General features: G+C 42.0%; 1 protein-coding gene across 2 annotated transcripts in view; it reads left to right on the top strand.

The window, feature by feature from the left end:
- Positions 1-25,561, top strand: part of RARG (retinoic acid receptor gamma) — a 145,187-nt gene that overhangs the window by 42,038 nt on the left and 77,588 nt on the right. For both annotated transcript variants that reach the window (XM_075199174.1, XM_075199175.1), the window contains one exon: positions 4,776-5,143. In XM_075199174.1, the coding sequence (XP_075055275.1) occupies positions 4,951-5,143 (193 nt within the window). In that variant the 5' untranslated portion in view covers positions 4,776-4,950. The remainder of the gene's footprint in view (positions 1-4,775; positions 5,144-25,561) is intronic.

Genomic DNA, 25,561 nt, shown 5'->3' with positions numbered 1-25,561 from the left:
CAACAAGGCCCAGCGAGTGTAGCACTTAATCTTATAACTGGCCTTTTATTACAGATGATGAAATTGTTCACAAGTCGTTCTCGAACTCTTTCTAAAGTTTGAAAATTGACAATAAGTTTGTGAACTTTAGATAAACTAAAAACACTGAGCCAGGTGAACAGGTTCACTCATGGTCAAGCTCAAGTGGCTATAGAATTTTTAATATTTTTATACAATATATTATACAATGCAGACACTTCGGGTCGATAGGCAGAAAAAAAGCAACATTTTATTTTATAGTTTATTTTAACGTCTTTTAATAGCAACCTGCAAACTTTGAACTTTGTATTGAGTTTTGAACAGCTTTGAACAGCTTTCCAGTCATCAAACACAAACCATGGATGCCAAAACCCCTCCAAAAATTCAATATTTTTGAGTTTGGTTCGACCAATAGTTTGTGGTCATTGAACCAGGTTGGTTCAAACAACTTTATATCTCGCTTGAATACATTGAACATCTCTACTTCTGTTATGAACATGAAAAGTGTGTCTATGAAGTTTTCCCATTGATCATTGTCATATCACACACATTTGGGAGATTTCCTTTGTTCTACAGTAGTTTAAATACAAGCTTCATAGGGTCATATAACACTGTCACGGGCACTAGGAGTTTTACCCAGAATTCACCAGGTGTAGCTACACTTACCAGAAGTGCGGACCTCTGGGTAGTGTGGTGAATCAGTGGAACCATACAGTAGAATAGAGGAAAGGAATGTCAATAGTATAAATGCTGAGTCTTGGCACCGTGGAACTGTGATGGAACAGCAGTTTAGTAAACAGGATAAAATGAGGAAAGATTCCAAGTGCCTTAGCACGCAGGTAGCATATAGCAGGCCAGTACTTGATAACTGGATAACGTTAGGCAAAGACCAATCAACAATATAGTAGAAGAGTCAGCCACTAGCAGCTACAATATAGAGGCACTTGTAGACTTTAGTCCAGCTAATAGGTACCATACAGAGTAGTAGCTATATCACAAGGAAACATGAATGGTCTACAGCTGGTAAGTTTCACCACGGATATGTAGAGAAGACTTGTCCAGCGCAGGTGTGTAACAGAATAGCGTGAGTGGTCTGCAATTGGCAAGTTGTACCACTGATGTGAAGGGAAGACTTGTCCAGGCGCAGGCATGGAACAGAGCAATGTGAGTGGTCTGCAATAAGCAAGTTTTACCACTGATTTGTAGAGAAGACTTGTCCAGGCTCAGGCATGGAACGGAGTAACGTGAGTGGTCTGCAATAGGCAAGTTGTACCACTGATGTGAAGGGAAGACTTGTCCAGGTGCAGGCATGTAACAGAGCAATGTGAGTGGTCTGCAATAGGCAAGTTGTACCACTGATGTGAGGGAAGACTTGTCCAGGTGCAGGCATGTAACAGAGCAATGTGAGTGGTCTGCAATAAGCAAGTTGTACCAATGATGTATAGAGGAGACTTGTCCAGGAGCAGGCAGGTAACGGAGGTAGCGAGAGTAGTCTGCAGCGGGCAAGTTCTACTACCGATGTGGAGAGGAGACTTGTCCAGGAGCAGGCAGGTAACAGAGGTAGCGAGAGTAGTCTGCAGCGGGCAAGTTCTACTACTGATGTGAAGAGGAGACTTGTCCAGGAGCAGGCAGGTAACGGAGGTAGCGAGAGTAGTCTGCAGCGGGTAAGTTCTACTACCGATGTGGAGAGAAGACTTGTCCAGAAGCAGGCAGGTAACGGAGGTAGCGAGAGTAGTCTGCAGCGGGTAAGTTCTACTACCGATGTGGACAGGAGACTTGTCCAGAAGAAGTCAGGTAACGGAGGTAGCGAGAGTAGTCTGCAGCGGGTAAGTTCTACTACCGATGTGGAGAGGAGACTTGTCCAGGAGCAAACGGATAACACAAGCAGAAACAGGAAACACCTCAGAGTCTCAAGGAATGAGAACCAAGAACAGGCAAAGGTAATAGGGCAACAGGTGCCTTAAGTACTGAGAGGTGATTAATTAACCAATGAGACTAGAGGCGAGGTATTAACAATTCGGGGTTTCTGCACATGCGCAATCTTAGTCAAGATGGCGGACGGCTGCGGCTCAGGAGAGGCGCCGGCAGGAGCAAGAGAGACCCATGTCCCAACCTAGAGGCACTAACAGTCCGGTGAGTGACAAACACAACTTGCACTGTAACATAAGCATCTTCTGCTGCAGCATAAATGTGCTCATCTCTAATGACAAAGGGAGGCTTTTGAAGCTAGATTTCAATCCCAAATCAGTTTAGACCGAATTAGGTCTTCTAGTATTGTGGGTTCTTTCTGTATCTTCAAAAACATATGGTTTATTTACCTACAAAGTACAAAAGTATAAATCCAGTTAAACTTATTGGTCTGAACACTTGGAAATCCTAAGTCTGGCTTAGCTGTCAGAATAGGGCAGTGACATCATAGCCCTGCGTCGCAGTCCCAGCCTATCAGTGACCTGGAGAAGCAGCAGGTGATTAGCTGTCACCAGTGTGGGGGCATCACAGGGAAAATAATAATACAGGATAATTGAGATTACTTTTAAACACTGTCACGTGGGCCTAGGGTCACCTAATAGTTGCGCCAGCCTTGGACATTGCATAGCATCATGTGGAAGACAGCACTTTTATTTTACAACCAATAAAGAGTATTAAATACATTTTTATAGTGAAACGCATTGAAATTGAAAGAGGAATCCATAATGTCTAACGCTTAGATGTATAATCAGGACTTTAGACCACAAAAGGTCACAGCCATTAATATGCTCTGAATAATTGCAAAGTTAAGAAACAAATTATGGAAATATCTTAGGGGTGATAGCTGTTCCCAAAACACCCTATTCATTCACTACTAATGCTAACCACACAAGATCAGATCCAGTCTGGCCTGAATTTGACCACATTTGCACCATAGAACCAAACCAGCTGGTTACCTTGTAGCAGGGAATATAGATTGTAAGCTCCACTGGGGCAGGGACTTATATTAAGGATCAAATATGCTCTGTAAAGCACTTTGCAATATGTAGACACTATATAAATAACATAATAATAACAATTATATCAATAATAATAATAAATATTGATAATAATAAATACTGATATTTCTGGACCTCTTACAGAGTTCTGCTCAGATCATTTATTTGAAAGTGATGAAATTGCTGAACCTAATTGCACGGGCATGGGGGAAATTTTAAACAAGTGTCTTTAATTGTCTTTTAAACTGCTTATAAGCTTTACAGTACAGTAAATACAAATAAAGAGCAGGCTTAATCATCAAGTATCTTTATGCAGATCTGATGCAAAACTCTTTTTCTGAAAGCCTTATTTAAGGGTGGCAAACATGCCATCAATTTTGACCGATTCTATTAATAATAAAGTGGGAACATCCAGGGTAGTGCAAGTCCTGCAACTACTTTTACATAAGTTGCTGCTATTATTAAGGTTTTTTTTACAAAAATCCATTAGCCTTTGGACCATAAAGTCTAATTTACGCCTTTAACTGGGTGTGACACTAGAACCATTGTTTCCAATGTCACCATATCCACTACTGTACGGTGGCTTAGTGGTTAGCACATCACTGGGGTCATGAGTTTGATTCCCGACCATGACCTTATCTGTGTGGAGTTTGTATGTTCTCCCCGTGTTTACGTGGGTTCCCTCTGGGTGCTCCGGTTTCCTCCCACACTCCAAAATACATACTACTAGGTTAATTGGGTGCTATCAAAAATTTATCCTAGTCTCTCTCTCTGTCTGTCTGTGTGTATGTATGTTAGGGAATTTAGACTGTAAGCCCCAATGGGGCAGGGATTGATGTGAGTGAGTTCTCTGTACAGCGCTGCGGAATTAGTGGTGCTATATAAACAGCTGATGATGATACTGTTATTACTAGCATTTTAGCAGTGTCACCTTCACATTCGATTTTTCAAAATGCATCTTGTTCTATTTTTTGTGTGTATCGCAGGAAAATGCACTGGGATGGCCTACAGGGAGCTCCAGTGAGCTCATAAATGCTAGGAAAAATACTAATAATAAATGCATGTCAAACGTGTTAGCCATGCATTTTTTTACTTTACTAATACTAATGCAAAGCCATTACATATGTGTCCTAAAATTAGTCTTTGGAGCGTTAACATAGGCACGGGGTTTAAAAACAAGCACAATAATGCTTTTTTTCTTTTTGCTTTGTAAATGAATCCATTATATGTAGCTTTGCACCAGCTTTACAATAACTTTATACAATAAATACCTTTTCGGGCTTCCAAGGGATGTGAGTGAGAACTAGACTCATCATAAATAGATTTGGAAAGTTTATATTTATTTGATAAGTAACAATTATAAGCTACAGTGAATAGCCCAGAACTTTCTGTACTTTCTTTGCATTCTAATACAAGTTAGTGTACTAAATGGTGAGCGTTACTGAACCTTACTCCTTTGACCAAGGTAAAAATATTATTATACTATTTGATATTTCAAGGGCCTGGCAAACAATCTAGCTCTTCTAAATGATTGTGTCTTATGTGCATCATATTGTACTTGTGTTGATGTTTGTACATGTACACATTCAGGTTTGTGAACAGGTTCAACTACTGACAACTCTGTAACTCACTATGGTTTATGACTTAATCAGCAGGTATAGACCAATTGTACATTCCTTGTTTCTTACATTTCATCATAGCATGTATGTAGTTGCCACTGAAATGAAGGCTAACAAGCCTTTAAGACATTGATAAAATATCACCCTGATTTATTGCTATGTTATTCTACAGGAAGAAATGTGAGAGACTGCAAATCAACGTTTGGCCACTAAATCACTACATCTATGTGTCTAGGAGAGCCCAGGATGAATTTATTGCAACATAACTAGATAAGACAGGTTTGTCTGAAGAGGATCCACTGGGAGTTACTTTAAGGCTGAGTCAGCTACGGAGATACCATAAGACCATGGCAAACAGCAGCAAGGAGCGCCTCTGCGGATCCGGCACCCCACTCGGTCACGTCAATGGCTTTCCCCAATCGGTTTACCCCTTTGCCTTTAACGGAGGGATGCGGAGCTCCCCTCCTTTTGAAGTGCTTGCCAATGGGAACTTCTTCCGAAGTTTCCCCACCGACCTGCCCAAAGAAATGGCTTCTCTATGTGAGTAGACAATGAGTATCAATTTATGTATATTAAACAGTCAAATTACAAGGAAAGTAAAATAATGCGTTATGAAGCTTACTTTTGTAACTATGTAGCACCCTCAGGAGGAACGGAGGGACTAAATTGCAAGGACTTGCTTCTTCTTCATCAATGCTGTTTTTCTCCCTTCCTCGCAGTCAGATTTGCTTGGTAGGAGAATGAACATGGGTGACAGAGGGGCAATAGTACTGGCAATTCCCAGTTACAGGTCTGGGGGGTTGTTTTACCTTGTGATGTGCTGCAAAAACTTTAATTACTATGTGCTTTTATATTCTGAAGCTGGCTGGGATTTGTAGTGCTACACTGTTACACAGGCTCTATCATATTGTGGTTCACCTTCTCAGTTCCTCTGAATAATCATACCAGTGTCCCAAATACAGTCTGAGGATTTATGCTTAGGGGCATATTCAATTAAGTGCAAGGTGCCTCTAGAACGGACCCCCATTACCGCAACATCGCTGATTCCCGTTGGCCCCACATAGGGTGGCAAAGGGAAGATGCTTCCTGTTAAAAGTATAAAATGACAGCTGATATCTGCCAGCTTAGAACTGATGCTAAAAGGAAATCCTTTTGCAGAGTGCAGATAGCCGCGTGTCGCTCAGCACTGCAAGGAACTCCCTAGAATATTGTACTCTCCACTTTGCACTTATTCAACTGCACTAATCCCAATCTGCAAATTTAAATCTTTTGCAGCTCTCTGTAAAACTAGGTACATCGGTGTGTCTCCTCTGTACTCTGCATAGGTTGGTGCAGTCGTCTGCATCTCTGCAAATCCCGCCATAGCGCTCCGTAAACCTATGCACTCTGGTGAAAATCAAGATGTGCACTGCATCTCCGCTGTTGTCAGGGTCTGGCTGGCAGACTTTAGCCTGGGGGACAAGCACACAGCACTGCCCATAAGTACCGGCCCATCCTTATAGGGTGGTTTTTTCGGTACTATATATATATATATATATATAAATATAAAAAGAGCCTATTTTAGTATTGCTTAATCCAGCAAAACTTTATTAGTATAAATGATAAATCTTAAATAAAACAAACAACAAAAAACAAACCTCACTTTATATTGCATTTTATATGTTCCTTCTCCCTACAGCACTGATTATAATGGGATTTATCAAAATGCTAAAAGCTTGTTTGCATTAAAAACCTGATGTTTTTGCCAGCAAAAGCGCTTGCTTTTGCATCACCCTATATACTAATAGGGTTATTAATTGTTTTAGGGTTAACCTAAGCCAAATAATATTAGGGGTGGTCAGTGCCGGATTAAGGGAATGGAGGCCCCCGGGCTAAGGGGGCCTCCATTTCCCCGTGAGGGCCCCCTCTCCCCGTGATCCAAGCTGCCCCCCCCTCCCCCTCCCGGCACTTACCTCCTTCCCCGGCGCGCTGTGCGCTCTTTACTGAGGAGGTCTCGTGAGAGTGAGACTCACGAGATCTCCTCAGTAAGTAGAATACAGCGTGCCGGGGAAGTACTGCAGTGAAAGTGCTCAGCAGCACTGATCGGGCTGGGGGCGCTGTGCTGCCTTCACAAACAGTACACTGTGAACTGGGACATAATTACCAACTGTCCTTGCAGTCAGACCAGATCCTGACTAAGCGTGATAGTCACCCAAATTCGGAACTGTCCCACCAGACTCAGGACAGTTGGCAGACTGTCCTGCTCTCTCCTACCTGACTTGTCACTTTCACCACTTGTGGCTGCTGGTTCCTTTAGATCTCTTGCTGCTTGTCTTGATTCTGGAATGTTGGAAGCCCTATTTGGAAAAAAATGGGTACATAATATGTAGAAAACTCCAACCAGCCCCAACATTAAAATAATAACATTCACATTGCTAAATAGATCTATTTTCTTCAACACAGCCTGACATTAAATTAATAGCAAACACATTAATCAAATAGACCTATTTCCCTCCAATCAGCCCTAACATTAAATTAATAGTATGCCCATTTAATATATAAACCTATTTCCTTCCATTCAAACAGCCCAAGCAATAAACTAAATAGCATATATGTTTAACAAATATAACCATTTACCACAACTTTCCCCGGCATTAAATAATTCACTTTTAATAAATACTCCTCCTCACCAAGCCCCATATTCAAATAATAGCCCAAACCACCCCAGCATTGAATTAAAGGTCCCGTCAGCTCACCTTAAATTAATAGGCCCACTATTAAATAGCCCCACCATCACCACACAAATAAAATAGAACCCATTAAATAATTAATCCTCACCATTAGATAGCCTACCTCTGACACTAAGCCCCCCCCCCTTCCCTCACACATTATATTAACATACTCCCCCCTCCACAAGCACGTTATGTTGACATGCTCACCCTCTCACACGCACATAATCCTGCCATGCTCCCCCCCTCACACACACATAATGCTGCCATGATCCCCCTCACACACACATAATGCTGCCATGCTCCCCCCTCACACACACATAACGCTGCCATGCTCCCCCCTCACACACTCATAATGCTGCCATGCTCCCCCTCACACACACATAATGCTGCCATACTCCCCTTACACACACATAATGCTACCATGCTCCCCCCTCACACACACACATAATGCTGCCATGCTCCCCCCTCACACACACACATAATGCTGCCATGCTCCCCCCTCACACACACACATAATGCTGCCATGCTCCCCCCTCACACACACACATAATGCTGCCATGCTCCCCCCTCACACACACACATAATGCTGCCATGCTCCCCCCCCTCACACACACACATAATGCTGCCATGCTCCCCCCTCACACACACACATAATGCTGCCATGCTCCCCCCCTCACACACACATAATGCTGCCATGCCCCCCCCTCACACACACATAATGCTGCCATGCTCCCCCCTCACACACACATAATGCTGCCATGCTCCCCCCTCACACACTCATAATACTGCCATGCTCCCCCTCACACACACAAAATGCTGCCATACCCCCCCTTACAGACACATAATGCTGCCATGCTCCCCCCTCACACACACATAATTCTGCCATGCTCCCCCTCTCATACACACATAATGCTGCCATGCTCCCCCTCACACACACATAATGCTGCCATGCTCCCCCCTCATACACACATAATGCTGCCATGCCCCCCCCCCGACCCACATGTAACACTGCCATGTCTTCCCCCTCTCAGACACATAATGCTGCCATGCCCCCCCCCCCACACACACATAATGCTGCCATGCTCCCCCCTCATACACACATAATGCTGCCATGCCCCCCCCTACCCACACATAACACTGCCATGTCTTCCCCCTCTCAGACACATAATGCTGCCATGCCCCCCCTCACACACACATAATGCTGCCATGCTCCCCCCACCAGATACACATAACGCTGCCATGTCTTCCTCCTCACAGACACATAATGCTGCCATGCTTCCCCATACTTGCCAACTCTCCCGGAATGTCCAGGAGAATCCCCCAATTCGGGTCAGTTTCACGGGCTCCCGGGAGAGCTGGCAAGTCTCCCGCATCCCGCAATTGCGGTGCTAAAATAACGTGATTTGGGGTGAATCGCGTCATTTTGGCCCCCACGACAAAACAATATATTTGTGGCAGGGGTGGGGCCAAAATGACGCGATTGGCCACACCACGCCCCCTCCCGGATACAACTTGCCAAAAGTAGGCAAGTATGTGCCTACTTTTGCTTTTGGCAGAACATTCCCACGCAATGATTGGCTGCAGGATGGTCTAGCTCTGAGAACATTCCCACGCAATGATTGGCAGCAGGATGGTCTAGCTCTAGGAACAGTGCCCTGCAATGACTGGCAGCAGGATGGTCTAGCTCTAGGAACATTCCCATGCACTGATTGATGGCCGGTTAGTCTAGCTTTAGGAACATTCCCGTGCACTGATTGGCAGCAGGATGGTCTAGCTCTGAGAACATTCCCATACAATGATTGGCAACAGGATGGTCTAGCTCTAGGAACAGTGCCCTGCAATGACTGGCAGCAGGATGGTCTAGCTCTAGGAACATTCCCGTGCACTGATTGATGGCCGGTTAGTCTAGCTTTAGGAACATTCCCGTGCACTGATTGGCAGCAGGATGGTCTAGCTCTGAGAACATTCCCATACAATGATTGGCAACAGAATGGTCTAGCTCTAGGAACAGTGCCCTGGAATGATTGGCAGCAGGATGGTCTAGCTCTAGGAACATTCCCATGCACTGATTGATGGCCGGTTAGTCTAGCTCTAGGAACATTTCCGTGCACTGATTGATCCCCGGTTACTCTAGCTCTAGGAACATTCCCATGCACTGATTAGCAGCAGGATGATCTAGCTCTAGGAACATTCCCATGTACTGATTGGCAGCAGGATGGTTTAGATCTAGGAACATTCCCATGCACTGATTGGTGGCAGGTTGGCAAAGCCATGTGAACATTCTAAGGCAATGACTGGCTACAGGTTAATCTAGCTCAGGGAACCGTCCCGAGCAATAATTGGAGGCAGGTTGATCCAGCTTTGGGAATATTCCCGTGCAATGATTGGTGGTTGGTTGGTCTAGCTCTGGAACATTGAAGTACAGTAATTGGCAGTAGGTTGGTTGAGCCCTGGAAGCATTTCAGTGCACTGATTGGCGGCAGATTAGTCAAGCCAGGGCTGCATTCCATTGCACTGATTGGTGGCAAGTTGGTCTAACTCTATGAATATTCCAGTGCACTATTTAGTAGTAGGTGGATCTACCTCTGTGAACATTCCAGTGCACTAATTGTGACTGATGGTTCTACCTCTGTGAATATTCCAGTGCATTGGTTGGCTTCAAATTAGTCTAGCCTGGGGGGCATTCCATTGCACTGATTGGTGGTAGGTTTGTCTAAATCAGTGTTGGCTAACCTGTGACACTCCAGGTGTTTTGAAACTACAAGTCCCAGCATACCTTTCCAGCAATTAGCTGCTATATATTGGCAAGCTTGTAGTTTCACAACACCTGGGGGTAAATGTATCATACCCCGGTTTTTTCATCTCGCGGGAGGTCGGCGTCTTCGCAGCTAAAATTTAAAGGGGCGATGGCTTGTAAAGGTAAACTTGCCTTTACAAGCCACCACCCCTTTAAATTTTAGCTGCGAAGACGCCGATCTCCCGCGAGATGAAAAAAACGGGGTATGATGCATTTACCCCCTGGAGTGTCACAGGTTAGCCAACACTGGTCTAAATCTATGAATATTCCAGTGCACTAACTGGTAGCAGGTGGGTCTACCTATGTGAACATTCCAATGCACTGATTAACGGTAGGTTGGTCTAGCTCTGGAACACTTCAGTAAAGTGATTGGTGGCAGGTTGCTCTAGCTCTAGAATGCTCCAGTGTGCTGATTCTCACCAGGTTGGTCTAGCACTGGAGACATTACACTGCACTGACTGGCCGCAGGTTGGTCTAGCACTGGGAACGTTCCAGTGCACCGATTGGTGGCAGATTAGTCAAGCCTGAGGTGCATTTCACTGCACTGATTGGGGCAAGTTGATCTAACTCTATGAACATTCCAGTGTACTAATTGGTAGCAGGTGGGTCTACCTCTGTGAACATTCCAGGGCACTGATTGGCTGCATGTTGGTTGAGCTCTGGAAGCATTTCCATGGACTAATTGGCGGCATGTTGGTCTTGTTTTATGAACATTCCAGTGCATTGATTGGCTGCAAGTTAGTATGTCCAGTGAATCGTCTAATGTATTAATAGTCTGTAGGTTAGTCTAACAATCATAGGAACAATACAGATTGACCTTGTCTTGTGAGTATTTCTCAAGTACAAACACAGTCCACATACATTTTTTAAAGGATAATTCCAGTTTCAAATCAGTGGCTACCATTAAGTATGTTAGATCCCAACATACATTATCATCATCACCATTTATTTATATAGCGCCACTGATTTTGCAGCGCTGTACAGAGAACTCATTCACATCAGTCCCTGCCCCATTGGAGCTTATAGTCTAAATTCCCTAATATAGACACACACACAGACAGACTGGGGTCAATATGATAGCAGCCAATTAACCTACTAGTATGTTTTTGAAGTGTGGGGGGAAACCGGAGCACCTGGAGGAAACCCACGCAAACACAGGGAGAACATACAAACTCCACACAGATAAGGCCATGGTTGGGAATTGAACTCATGACCCCAGTGCTGTGAGGCAGAAGTGCTAACTACTTAGCCACCATGCTGCCACACTAATCATGGTACCTGTGACCTTAAGTTTAGTATATACCTCCTTGGGTCTGTGGAGAAAACCTCCCTACTTGTCAGGTTAGCTCACAAATAATTGAGTGAGATCCTGCTGTCTCAATGAGTATTGACTAAACTTCCCTGGAGGTGCGGAGTCTAACAAAATGGAAGGTGTTCACCAGGGATTCCCGCAAGGGAATAAAGGCTTCTGCTGCTTCTACCTTGCAGGTCGCGGCCCTCCAGGAAAGCTGCCAATGTGACAGCTAGAGCACAAGTCACATAGCAGGAGAATGATCCAATTCGGACATAAAATGGTAGTAACGAAAATTACCATTTTATTATAAAACATTAATACAAGAGTTCAATGAAAACTTGAGAAATTTGCAAATGATGATTACGAAGACATGCAAGAGCAGTAACTGTCAGCAACATCCATTAATACAGGCTGCACATGCAATAATCAAAGTCTCCACTAATAATAGAATTGAGGTACAGGAATCAGCAAAGTCCAGACATACTCAGCCACGATAAAACACAGCTTGTTACGGATTGTGGAACCAGATAACAATAGTCAGTAGTGCAGACTAAATAAGTACAAGAGTAAATCATAGCATTTACTACAGGCAGTGGGATAGGTAGGCAAAGATCAATAAAGTCCAGCCATACAACAGGAACGGGTATGCAGAGATCGAGGAAGTCCAACATACAGCAACGATGAACACACAGCAGTAATGAATAGCAACTTACCACGGATTGTGAAACTAGTAACAGTAGTCAGCAATGCAGGCCGAGTAGGTGACAGGTGTAGATCATAGCGTTTACCACGAGCAGTGGAACAGGTATGCAGAGATCGAGGAATTCCAACATACAGCAGCGATGAATAGCATCTTACCACGGATTGTGGAACAGATAATAGTAATCAGCAATAAAGCACAGTTTCCACGGGTATGACTCCCAGCAGAGGCATCAGAATAAATCAGGTATGACTTAAAGAACCAGCAATGCAAGAATGAAAGGAGAGACCTTATAAAGGGAGACTGACCAATGGCAAAACCTGACCAGCACACAGGTGTAATAATCACAGGTGCAGACCATGACTAATAGTCTGCACTAGGAAAATAAATTAAAGTGGCAGTCAGTGTTTAGAAGCTCGGGTAGAGGTACCCGGGGAGCGGAGTGTGACACTACTATTGATTTGTGGACATTGAAAGGGTGGGGTTTGCTGAAACTGGGAACTTTGCCCTGAAAGTAGGCATGTTTGGTCGGAAAGTGGTGAATGCTTGTGTGGATTGGGGCGTGATTTGTGTGCTTTGGGGGAGTGATTAGTATGGGTTGTGGGAGGAGCTTATTTCCCCCCCAGTTTTGCCTGGTCAAATGTTGGGTGGTATCATGTGGAGTAACATTATGTAGCTGTGTTGCTATGGGTAACAGACACTGCTATGCAGACTTGGAACTCTTTGGCCTTCCCTTGGAGCTCAATCTTTCTCAGTTTAAGATACACTTAGGGTTTCCAGGCACCCCTAAGCCAAAATAATAACCAAGTAGTCCCTCGCTTTGCTTACCACCGGCCCTGGCTGCGGCACCCCTGTGAGATTGCTGCAGCACCCCAGGGAGCCACAGCACACAGTTTGGGAACCACTGCTTAACCACTCAAACTATATTTTGTTTTACCTTCTCTGCAGGTGTTAGTTCTCGGGTTTCACCCATACATCTCATATAAAGTACAATGCTCCCTCTTTATACTGCCAGCAGAGAACAAAACAATAAACCAATAATCAGTGTTTGCAGTGTATATAATTGGATTGTTACTTTAGGAGTAGGAGTTATTCAATAGGGCATTGGAAAAGCAAAGTGTAAACATGTGCAGCTAGCACAACTCATTAGCAAAGAAAACATAAGTAAACTTGGTGCTTTCATCATTTACATTTTTTTCTTGGTGACATTTGAATTGTACATAATATTATGCATCATGTTATTGTGACCTTTATTCTCTATCAGTGTAGGTAAAAGCACTTTAGACACAAATTGCTCATAGTGGGCCTGATTCAATTCAGGACGTAACTTGTGTGCAAGGTTCAAAGAAGAGCAAAGATCTTGAGCGTAGTTTTGACCATATTCCAAATCCAAGCGAATCTTAAGATGTGTTTTGTGTTGAATCTTGGCGTAACTTGTCGTATGTTAACATACAGCACAGACTGCAGTACGCACACAGGCGTATGTGTAATATAAGGTCACATCAGAACTCATATCAAAAAATGTATATTATAAAGTAAATGAACAATGCTAAACAGTATAATCATTAACAAAAATATGATTGGTTTAAAAAAAGAAATCTATATTTTTTTTTACATATAACATGATATTCTTAATGCGTACTGTACATCCAATGCGTTTTATGGCCTATTTTACTTGCATACACGTGTTCTTTATTTACTAGTGGCATACGTGTACTTTTCCATGCCAGTCATCACTATCAGTTGGCACTCACACCTGCCCCGTAGCTGGTGAAAATGATATGGCTAAAATAAGTGTACTTAAGAGAAAACCAGACCCCTTCCCACCCCCATTCCGCACTTCAAGTCGTAGACAGAAGTAAGTCTCATTTCTGTTCGGACGTGAATTGCGTGCAGTTGCGTTCATTGGCGTAAGATCCATTTCTGAGCATGCGCAGATAGACACGTTACGCAAACTGACTTATGCTCAAAGATTAAATTGGCCCATTACATCCATCTGAAGGTATCATCATCATCATCATCATTTATTTATATAGCGCCACTAATTCCGCAGCGCTGTACAGAGAACTCATTCACATCAGTCCCTGCCCCATTGGAGCTTACAGTCTAAATTCCCTAATATATACACACACTCACACAAAGACAGACAGAGAGGGAGACAGACAGAGACTAGGGTCAATTTTTGAAGGTAGAATTAACGTCCAATAGAAATTTCTATTTACAATGAGAAAGTGTGTGTGGTAACATTTAATTGAAGCTTGACTGCTTTGAATGTTTGATTACAATGTATGCAGCATCTTCTGATTTCAAAGGCTCCTGTTTTACAGGAGAAGAGCATTACCCCATCACTTCCACCTATCACCATGAATGGTAGAGTTCTCTAGCTGCCAGGGCTAGCGTTCAAAGTGTCCATTTGACACCACTAAATGGCAGTGTCTGTGTGCCTGAGATCACACACAATGTTGATTTCCGTTCACTAAGAATGTCAGCGATAAATCCTGGCTGAATGAATAACAGTTTACTCTGTATGAATTAATGCGGTGCCACTTTCAAAGCCTTCCTAAATCCACACAGAATGCCAATGGGCAAATACGCCTACACAGTAGCTAAGTAGTTAGCATTGTTGCCTTGGGTTAGCTTCTGACCAGAGTGCTATTTGCGTGGAGTTTTATTATCTGACCTTCCTGTGTCCAGGTGGGTTTCCTCCTTCTTTCTAGTGCTCACATTTACTCCCATAGTCTAAAAACATGCTGAAAGGTAGATTGACCCACTAAATTGGCTGTAGTCTGTGTCTGTATGTCTGATGTAGGGAATGTGATTTGTTAACTTCACTGAGAGCCTGTGTATTACTGAGATAATAGTATACCTGAAAATACTTGTCTGTTTATACTTAACTAAATACCATCAGGATGATGTTTGTTCTGTCCTTTAGAGAAAGTTCAGTTTCATAAAGCTAATTAGTATGGTGGTATTTCTATGGCTGGCATGCACATCTCATTGGTGACAAAAAAGCTAGAAAGAAGCTCAGTACATCCAGCAGATTGGTGGATTTGTACACAGGGGCGGGGCCAGTAAAACCACAGCACAACTGACATGCTGTGATTTATATTTTAAGATTTTTGTCTTATATCAGATCCCCTTTAACCTTTGCCAGTGACAGCTATAGGAAAATGCACAGCTCTTAGGCAGAATCTGACTGTGATAACAATGAGTCCTATTCCAAGAAATACAGTTTATTTTACCATACCAAAGGTCATGCTGTATGATATACGTAAAGATAGTTTTATTTATACTTACAGTACTTTTAATTTTATTAGCTACACTGTAATCACACACAAAGTTAGAGACAATCATGTCTGATCCTTGCAAATTAGTAGCAACAGAGCCTTTGTGTTACTGTATACACTAATAATATGAGACAGCATATGAATCCATTCTTTATTAACTTGATAGATCAACTCATGCCTGCAATTGTTGTCATTGGTGTGAGTTCTGCTGCTCAGAATTCCCAGAGGGTGGACTACAATGAAATAAGCTGTGTACAAGTTTCTACGTGTAAAACGTACTGCACATTTTGTCATATTTTGGCCAAGATCAACATTAATATTGTTGGCTCACACTAAAACCAGCCACAGAGTTTTTAATTTTGAACTACAACACTTATTTATACATAACTAGGACTCCCCTATTATAAAAGGTAATGTGAAAGAGTGTACCTGATTTATTTTACACTGTCTGTGATCTGAATAGTTTCCCTCAGAATGTTGTCTTAAAAGTGTGTGTGTGTGTGATCCCTTTCATAATATATGTTTATGACCAGAGGTCAAGGTGGGGGTGAAACCGGGTGTATGTCATACCACTACTACTCCCACTGCCATTATTGTAATACTATCAAATTCCATGCACTTATATTCGCAGTACATTTTTCATACCGTCTTTTCTAAATTTCTATAAGTCACTTCTAAATTTACACTTTAACCACTGTTTATGATACAGAATGACAGTGACAGAAACTATTTGTAGAATATCTCTAGCTTAGTCTTCAGCTCAGCAGTGACAGATAGTCCCTCTTTGTTTGTAGAATGTCATTGGCAGAACATAACTGTTAGCAGCACATCTTGTAGCAGGAGCTGACTGATTGCTTGCAGAATGCCATAAATAATACCTGCCTGATTTATTATATACCACCAGTGATGGTCTAATTTCATACATTTGTGGCATTTGTGCTACCTTTCTAATTTCTGCAAAGTAACATTGATAGTTCTTGCCTGATTTCTTGAAGAATGCCATTAATGAAATCTGCCTGGTTTCCTGCATAATGCCATTGGTGGAATCTGCCTAAATTTCTTGAAGAATGCCATTAATGGAACCTGCCTTGGAACCTGCCTGGTTTCCTGCATAATGCCATTGGTGGAATCTGCCTGATTTCTTGAAGAATGCCATTAATGGAACCTGCCTTGGAACCTGCCTGATTTCCTGCATAATGCCATTTGTGGAATCTGAATGATTCCTTGCAGAATGCCATTAATTAAACCTGCCTGATTTTTCCCGTAATGCCATTAATGGAACCTGCCTGATTTCCTGCATAATGCCATTAATGGAACCTGCCTGATTTCTCCCATAATGCCATTAATGGAACCTGCCTGATTTCCTGCATATTGCCATTAATGGAACCTGCCTGATTTCTCCCGTAATGCCATTAATGGAACCTGCCTGATTTCCTGCATAATGCCATTAATGGAACCTGCCTGATTTCCTGTATGCCATTCATGGAACCTGCCTGATTTCCTGAATAATGCCATTAATGGAACCTGCCTGATTTCTTGCAGAATACCATTGATTGAATATGCCTGCTTCCTAGCAGAACCCCATCGGTGGTACCAGTGTGATTTCTTGAGCATTAATGAAACTTTTTTTTTTTGCAAAATGTCATTGAAGGATCTGCCTGCTATCTTGCAGAATGTCACTGAGGGAACCTGAGTGACTTCTTACAGAATATCAGACTGAGAGAGGCTTTCTGAGGTCTCACACAGAGGAATGTCAGTGACAGGGCTTGATTGGCGTCATACTGAATATTACTGACTTGCTCTCAGATTATAGAGGCTGTCTAAGGTAACTCAGTGACAGGGCCTGTCTGAGGCTATGTACAACAGAAGATCGGTGGCAATGACTGCATTTTAGACACAGGCAGGTTAAGTTAGAAAGAAGTAATGCCAGAGTCTGGATGTTTCACACAAGATATATTGTTCCATGAATATAGCCGCACCCATGGGTGCAGTGGCTCATAGTTGTGAGTCTCAATATGTAATTATCTTTGTTATAATGATAATAATCCAGAATGCATTCTCCCGGGCACTCCTGAGGGTGGGGCTCAAGATCACTGTCTTTTTATACTGTAACTGTCTCCTTACTCCTCCCCTTGTTTTCATGATTCCCTACATCAGTAGCATCTTCTTCTTTCTTATTTTACTGGATTTCTCACAAACAGAATTACTTCCCTCCTTGCTAGTCTGCACTCATGAACTGTTTGTTTCCTGGACACACCACACTCACCGGTTTACACAAGCTTACTTACTGGTATAATAACTTCACACTCACAAATTATCCTTACATGTCCTCTTTCTGGCTCCACTACTTCTTATGACTACTGGCGACATCTCACCCAACCCTGGTCTCCACTATCTGCTCATGTTCCACTTTCCACCCCAAAACTTTCCATCCACCTCATACTTCCAGTCTTTCCAACCTTTTCCACATAACTCCACAGGTCCAGTTTTTCAATTCCCTTACGTTCCTGCCTGGATCACTTATTTCCTACCCTTTGACGTGCCTACTCTCATACTATTAACAACTCTACTGTCCCTGCTGCACTAAGCTTCTTTCACTTATTTCCCCCTTTGGTCTCTCCCAGTGGACTTAATTTCTCAACCACTGTACTGAACACTCCCTTGACTTTGTCTTCACGCGCTTCGGTCCCATCTCTAGTTTATCCAACTTGGCCGCGCCACTCTCTGTCCACAACTTCCTTTCCTTCAGCCTCTCCTTAGCTCATGCCCCCCCCCCCTGCACCAAAATACACACGCACTCAGCAACACCTAAATACTCTCCACCCAATCCTCTGTTCATTTTCACTAAAACAGCTACTCTTCGTATGACTCCCCTGTCCTACCTTGGTCAGGCTGCTTCTTTCTACAACAGAACACTCATTTCATCTCTAGACAATGCAGCTTCAGTCATCACATAGAGTCTCTGATGATCCAAACCTCAATCCATTCTCAACAATTTCAACCGAGAAAATATCATGATTTTGCCACCTACTTCAAATACAAAATCGATACCATTCGACGAGATATTTCCTCATGCCAAACCCTGTATGCTCCACCATCTTCCCCTACACTTCCCAATCCACCCTCCTTTCATTCTGACCAGAAATACCCCATTCATACTGCACCAAAATCCCGGGTTTTTGCCGGGGCGAGCTCAAACGACCCGGGTCTTGGTGCAGTATGAATGGTACAAGTCAAAAATCCCGGGTCTAAAAACCCGGGTCTTCAACCCGGGATTTATCGAGGGGTAATTCCCGGGTCGGACCCGGGTTGCCTGCACTATGAATAGTGCAACCCGGGTTTTTCAACCCGAGTTGCACAGAAAACAAGCTGATTGGCTGTCTGCCTGTCTCTGGAGGATAATGTCATCGGTGGGAGCCCGTGGAAGATTCGAGAAGGAGTTTAGGAGAAATGGTGGATGGCGAATGGCCAATGAAAACTGCTCTGGTGATGACTCCCACAAATTGCCAGGGCACAGACTTGTGCAGTATGAATGGGGTCAACCCGGGAAATTCCCGGGTCCGAGGTGCAGTATGAATGGTGTTTCTGAGCTGGGACGCTTCACTTATTTTGTTGCAGTTGCTTTAACTCATTTCCTTGTGTTCACATTTCTTGGGATAACATCTGCATATTGAAACCACTTGCGTAAAAAAAATGGTAGACTTTAAGGGACAGTATACTGAAACATGTTTTCGAGAGATGACGAATGAAACAAGAACGGTGAGAGGAGCCTTGTTTGGTGATCTATAGATTGGCATCCAGGTTCTCTGAAGAAGAAGATTGTGTTTTCTTATGTTTGGTTAAACATTTGTAGACAGATGTTACAAATAGTAACAACACGTATGATTTTGTCTTATTTTTCCTTTATACTATGAAAGGTAATGCAAATAGTCAAAGGTACTGTTACAGTCAAAGGGATATATATGTGGTCAGCTTACTGATGATGTCCAATTTTGTAAGTGAGCTATAAGGTTGCCGGTCACCACATCTTATCAGTTTATACCCATAGATTTTTATTTTCACTTTCTATGTGTAACGTTTTATTGTTTGCTTTCTCGATATACAAACAGCTACAAGTAGGAACAAGAATAGAAATAAACAAAACAGTAAGAAAATTGCAATAAATGGGCAGCATGACGCATAGCTAATGACTACATTAATATAATATTGTCTATAAAATGTTTATAATATTTTAAAGTATGTACTTTAAACAACAATTATTTCTATTCTTTTATTCATGTGAGAATTTATATTTTTCCATTGTTTTCTTCCTTGCTATATACCTAATTTCTTTACTATTTTTACATTTGCTGTATGTAAATTTTAGCTGCACGTTTCTTCCCCATGTTCTTTCACTTCTGTTATTCTTTCTTACTGTTTTATTTCTCCTTTGTTTCTTGTCTTTCTTCCTCTCTTTCCCTTTACCTTTCCTCCTCCCACTGTTTGGTTGCCTCTTGCTCTCCTCCCTGTTTTCTGCGTCTCGCCCCCTGGCTGGCTGCGTGCCGTGCCGGCATGTCCTCTGGTGCGAATAACATGCCAGGACAGGCTTAAAGGGGTGTTGATTGGCACTCTGCCCACTTCAACATACAGATCAGGACAAGTAGGAAGCTGCCTAGTTGAAGGACTCTCACTCACTCCCAGCTGCTCCTGGCTCCCTCCCTGTCCTTTTTAGATAAATGTAACCATTTCTAAATCACTGAATATACACCTTTTCCTTCAATATATATCTAACATGCAATTAGCAGGCCTGTTGTTGGCCTGTTCTGTACTGAAAGTGTTTCCAGCAGGAGAAGTTATTATTTTTTAATGACATATTTGCACTTCTGCTTCTTCCTCTACCAATGGCTTTAGTACATCACAAAGTAATGATGTCACATCTCTTGTTGAACAAATTAACTTGGTACATATTTATCATGTGTGTTGCTGCTTAAGGACAAGATAAACTAGCACAAATCTTACTGCACTTTGCAATGGTGAGACAAGTTGATAAAATGTCATACGCTATATATAACGATATCTAAATAAGAGACAATTTTAGCATAGTCAGCAAAAACAGGCACATTATTAAATATGTTGTAGGCAATATTACATTTCATTACATAGAATCAGATACAGATGGATCAAGCCTCACTGCAGGGTTAATGCGGCACGCCCTCTGCAGTTTGAGAGCAATGGATGGTACAGTTTCTGAAAAACAAATATGCTATGTATCTTCATTCATTATGTCACCCAGCCGTGCAATCACATGGTTGTCAGGCGTGCAGTGAATATGATTTATTATGTTGGGTCATGACGTGTGCCTGTCAAATTACTGAAGTTTCAATATGTCCATGATTTATTATGAGTTGTGCGCTTTCATGCTTTTCCTGAGGTAGTGTACACAGCTATACACCTGTATGTAAGCAGGAATGTCACACAGCGGAGGCTAGATCAGGGCCACAGGAGAGCTATGGAGTGTATTATAAGGTCACTGACCTGACCTTTATCACATACTATAAGACAGATGTCTGTTTCTGAATCCCTCAAATTCAGAAAAATATTATAAATGGTGAAGCACAAAATAATTAGCTGTTCCCTTCAGCTCAAGTCTGTTATCTATGTTGTTTGAGACATGTAGTGGAATATTTGCAGAGTAAAAGTTTTTCAGACGGTTTTACTTGTTACTAAATTGATCTCTAGTTTTTTTGAAAGCTAGAAATTTCTGAAGTCTTCTCACCCATCTATTGTCCATCCTCCCTAATCCTAGGTCAAAGTCTGGGATACTAATGTGAGAAGAGAGGGCTGAGACATAAGTAGCTGTCTAAATCTGGTGGTGTATCAAAATATTAATAATTTGAGGCAGCATTTACGATAAGTGGTCTCACAGGCCATGGATTAGTCGTATTATCTTCCAGTATAACCCATACGAGAGGACAATTGTGAATATTCACAGGGGAAGATGAGCAATTCTAGCCTTGTTATAACCCCTCTAACAAGTCTGATTGAAATTTCTTCACATCACTAATAGATACTGCAGTTATTAAGGAACTGATATCATATAATAACAGTAGTAAGATTAGAGTTTTAATACAATGTATTTTGCCTACCCACGAGACTGATAATGATCCCCATTCCACCTGGTCAGATGTCAATTCTTTAAACAAAGGGGGTAGTTCCACTTTTAGAGCAAACTTAGGAATAGCATTAGTTTCATCCATAGCTATGGAAGATATTTGCCTCTCTAGAGGAAATGCCTATTTGTTTCTTAGTTGGAGTTGGTATGTTACAGAATAGAATTCTGATAGAATTCTGATTTGTCTTTGGTTCAGTTACCATCAAAATGATAATTACTATAGATAGTGGATCAATGGCTAGTGCAAAACGAAGTGGTTACAGGGGACAAACTTGCTGCTGTTGTAAGTTTTTAATGTATTCAATAAAGGACCCTTAGAAATAACGTTCTGTTGTAGGTGAAATGTATGGCCAATAATGGTTCTGATAACCTTTTCAAATTCCAAAGGTTTGGCTCATACATACATTCTGGTGATATTGGCCTGAGAAACCAAGTTAATGATATGTCTGGTGTTATGTTGCCTCCATTGGATGAAGACCACCTGCTCACAGTGGTCCAGAATTCCTAGGATGTTATTTATTCTATGGACTACAATTGTCATTGACAGTAGGGTATCCTTATTCAAGAGATGACTGTAATATGTTCTATTTTTACTTGCCATAATATGGTTGAGCAGCTCTTTTAAATTGGTTGGGGAGAATATATCTACATTTCTTACAACAAAATACTCGAGAGACCATCTTGCCAGCGGCCTTCACATTTTTTTATGTATTCCAAGTACTTTTTTCAGTGACATCCTTATGAAGCATAGTCAAAGAGTCCAGAGAGAACTGGTAGTTGACATTTTGCTAGGGTAAGGCAGTAAGCCTATATGGCTGCAAGGATTCATTAGAGGGTCCACTCCACCTCAAGTATATGGGAGTAATCACGTCCTAAACTCACGGATTTGGAGAAGCAGGTGCCCCACATGAGTTTTTTAAGGTTTTCCAGGGCTCACAATTTATAATCCAACTCTTTTTTTTTATCAACATACATTGTTGTTTCATCTTAGAGGATATCTTAACAAAAGAGACATGTATGAAAGCCATATGAGCAACATGTAACCCGGGAGCTTAACTGCAAATCAGTCTAAATCAGTGGTTCCCAAACTTTTGCAGTTCGCGGCATCCTTAGAGTCTCCATAATTTTTTAAAGGCACCCCTCCAAAATAATTACCGAGCAGTCCTGTTTTATAAGTAGTTGGGGCAAAAAAAAATGTAATAAGTATTTAGGTCAGGACAGAAATACTTATTTAGTTGTATGCAAAAATAATTCACATAAATCCAAGGCAAAAGATGTGTTTATATATTTTTTTCAATTATATTTCTGTCAGAGAATAATTTACAGCTAACACACACTGTGCCCTCCTTCATCTCCACACGCTCTGTGTCCCCCTTCCTCTCCACATGCTTTCTGCACTCCTTCATCTCCACTCACTGTGCCCTCCTTCATCTCCACTCACTGTGCCCTCCTTCATCTCCACACACTCTGTGCCCTCCTTCGTCTCCACACACTCTGTGCCCTCCTTCGTCTCCACACGCTATGTGTCCTCCTACGTTTCCACAGGCTCTGTAGCCCCTGCATCCTCTCGCTCTGCCCCCTCTGCATCCCCTCGCTCTGCCCCCTCTGCATCCCCTTGCTCTACCTCCTCTGCATCCCCTCGCTCTGCCCCCACTGCATCCCCTCGATCTGCCCCCTCTGCATCCCCTCGCTCTGCCTCCTCTGCATCCCCTCGCTCTGCCTTCTCTGCATCCCCTCGCTCTGCCTCCTCTGCATCCCCTCGCTCTGCCTCCACTGCATCCCCTCGATCTGCCTCCTCTGCATCCCCTCGCTCTGCCTCCTCTGCATCCCCTCGCTCTGCCTCCTCTGCATCCCCTCGCTCTGCCCCCTCTGCATCCCCTCGATCTGCCCCTCCTTCATTCTTTTGCCTCTCCATTGCTGTTTCCTATCACCATTCCCCTCCGTTTCTTTACTCACCATACTTGACCTTCTTTCTTCTATTTCTTCTGTCTTTTCTTTTGTCTTACCAATCCGGCGGTGCCTGGGATCCAGCATCCCCTCTCCAGCCGCTTGTCACTGACATTCAGTGAGAAGCGAGGAGGATGCTGGGTCCGGGGCACCGCCGGATTGGTAAGTTGTTGTTTTTTCTCCTCCTGGCCACGGCACCCCTGGGAGCCGCGGCGCAGACTTTGGGAACCTAGGGTCTAAATACTAAAATCAAACTTGATTGCATACTCAGTTACATAGTTCTGGATTGCATTCAACAGGAACAAATAACAATATTCTTTCTATTCTTTCATACACATTGCACTATATTTAGTTAGTCATCTTGAACTGTGTTGTTCTTGTAGTTTATCTAGTTAATAAATGTAAACAGATTCCCCCAATACTAATTTCTTGATAATATTTCAAACAATCCATATTTGTACATGGGATAGTGCACAAAGTGTATATTATATGGATATTACACATCTCTTATTGGAATCCCCAGCACTTCCCATACAGACGCTCCTAATCCTAAACTTCTGAATGCTTCCTCTGAAACCTATGCAAGATCCCTATAAAATAGAGCTGCAAATAGATCCTATGGGAATGTAACACTACAGGGGAAGCATTAATTAAGATAAGCAGCAATTATACCATGCATGGTATATATCTATCATGGTATATATATATCATATACCAATATTTTTTAACACTGTACACTAACTTCTAGAAACCGGAGCAATTATTCATCCAATACCATAACAGTGCATACTGGTAGCCTGGTGTTCAATCCATGTTTCATTGTTTAACTTTTGCCATATTTAAGCCAGTTTTTTAATTACTTTTTACCACAAAATTCTTCATGATCTGCCATTTATTTTACATATAGGTTTATCTTGGTTTAATTCCATCATATAATCTAACGGTTAGATTTGACTACATTTTCTCTTCATTTTTGCACTATGCTTCATAATTTTATTAAAATATAATTTTAATTGTGCATTTCTTCCTATTTTTGTAAAAAAAATTCCCTATAAGACCCAAATAAAAAAATTAATTTATCCCAATGCGCTATGAAATGAAAGTACAATATGTACTAAAAAAAATAATGATTAAATCTAATATTAATTGTGCAGATTACAAAATAAAATTGTTGTAAATTATCCTGGTCACATGGGCCGGAACGTATTTGGCTGTGACGGATTTCATTTACCTTATATAGGTAAGGTACTAATTTGTCTTCACATAGACAAATATATGTCTATAGTATTTCTATTTATGTCATTAACATTTTGCAGTAATCCATTATAATCAGTGTTACAACATAGTCATTATGTGTCAATAATAAACTGTTCAGATAAGGTCAAAGCTCTTAGAATTCCCCTCTCACCCTGTTAGTCAGGGTTGATGGTTTGCAGTATATGAAGGGTAACATTTGCCCTCTGGAGTTTAGCTGGACACATTTCCTGACACCCTCAGGTACATAGTCCTGTCCGGTCCCTGGTGACCCCATGACCTCATCATCAGTGAGGTCAGAACGTATGTCTGGAGGGGTCAGCCAGCATTCCTACGCCTCAGGTATATAGAGAGCGGACCATGTGTCTGACACAGTTTGTATATGTTTAAACTTAGATGGAGATATATTATTTAGGCATTGTGTATTATTTTAATTTTAGTAATTGAATTCAATATAATGAAAATCACAAGAGGTCTGAATGTAATGCCTACACATGCTAACTTTTCATTTCTACTTCATAATATTATCTGAAATGTTATGTGCTTTTTTTTATTACTTTTATATACTATGCACTTCTATGAGCTATGATTTCTGGGCTTAGATTCTTGCTGTGTCTTAGACACAGCAAAAACATTATACAACAAAAGTCATGAATAAATATTGTTTTTATCAAGGAACTAGTTGAATTTCTTTTATATATCTTTCATGAAAATATGGGAACCTATGTGTAGATTTTTGCACAATTTGTTCATTTAAAAGAAGCAACGTTTGTTTTACCACCACAATGTTGGCATTGTGAACAAAGTCCGCTTCTAT

This window comes from Mixophyes fleayi, chromosome 2, assembly GCF_038048845.1.
Source record: "Mixophyes fleayi isolate aMixFle1 chromosome 2, aMixFle1.hap1, whole genome shotgun sequence".
In the NCBI taxonomy this organism is placed as follows: domain Eukaryota; kingdom Metazoa; phylum Chordata; class Amphibia; order Anura; family Limnodynastidae; genus Mixophyes; species Mixophyes fleayi.
The sequence above is the reverse complement of the archived record's forward strand: the minus strand, read 5'-3'. Positions and strand labels throughout refer to the sequence as shown.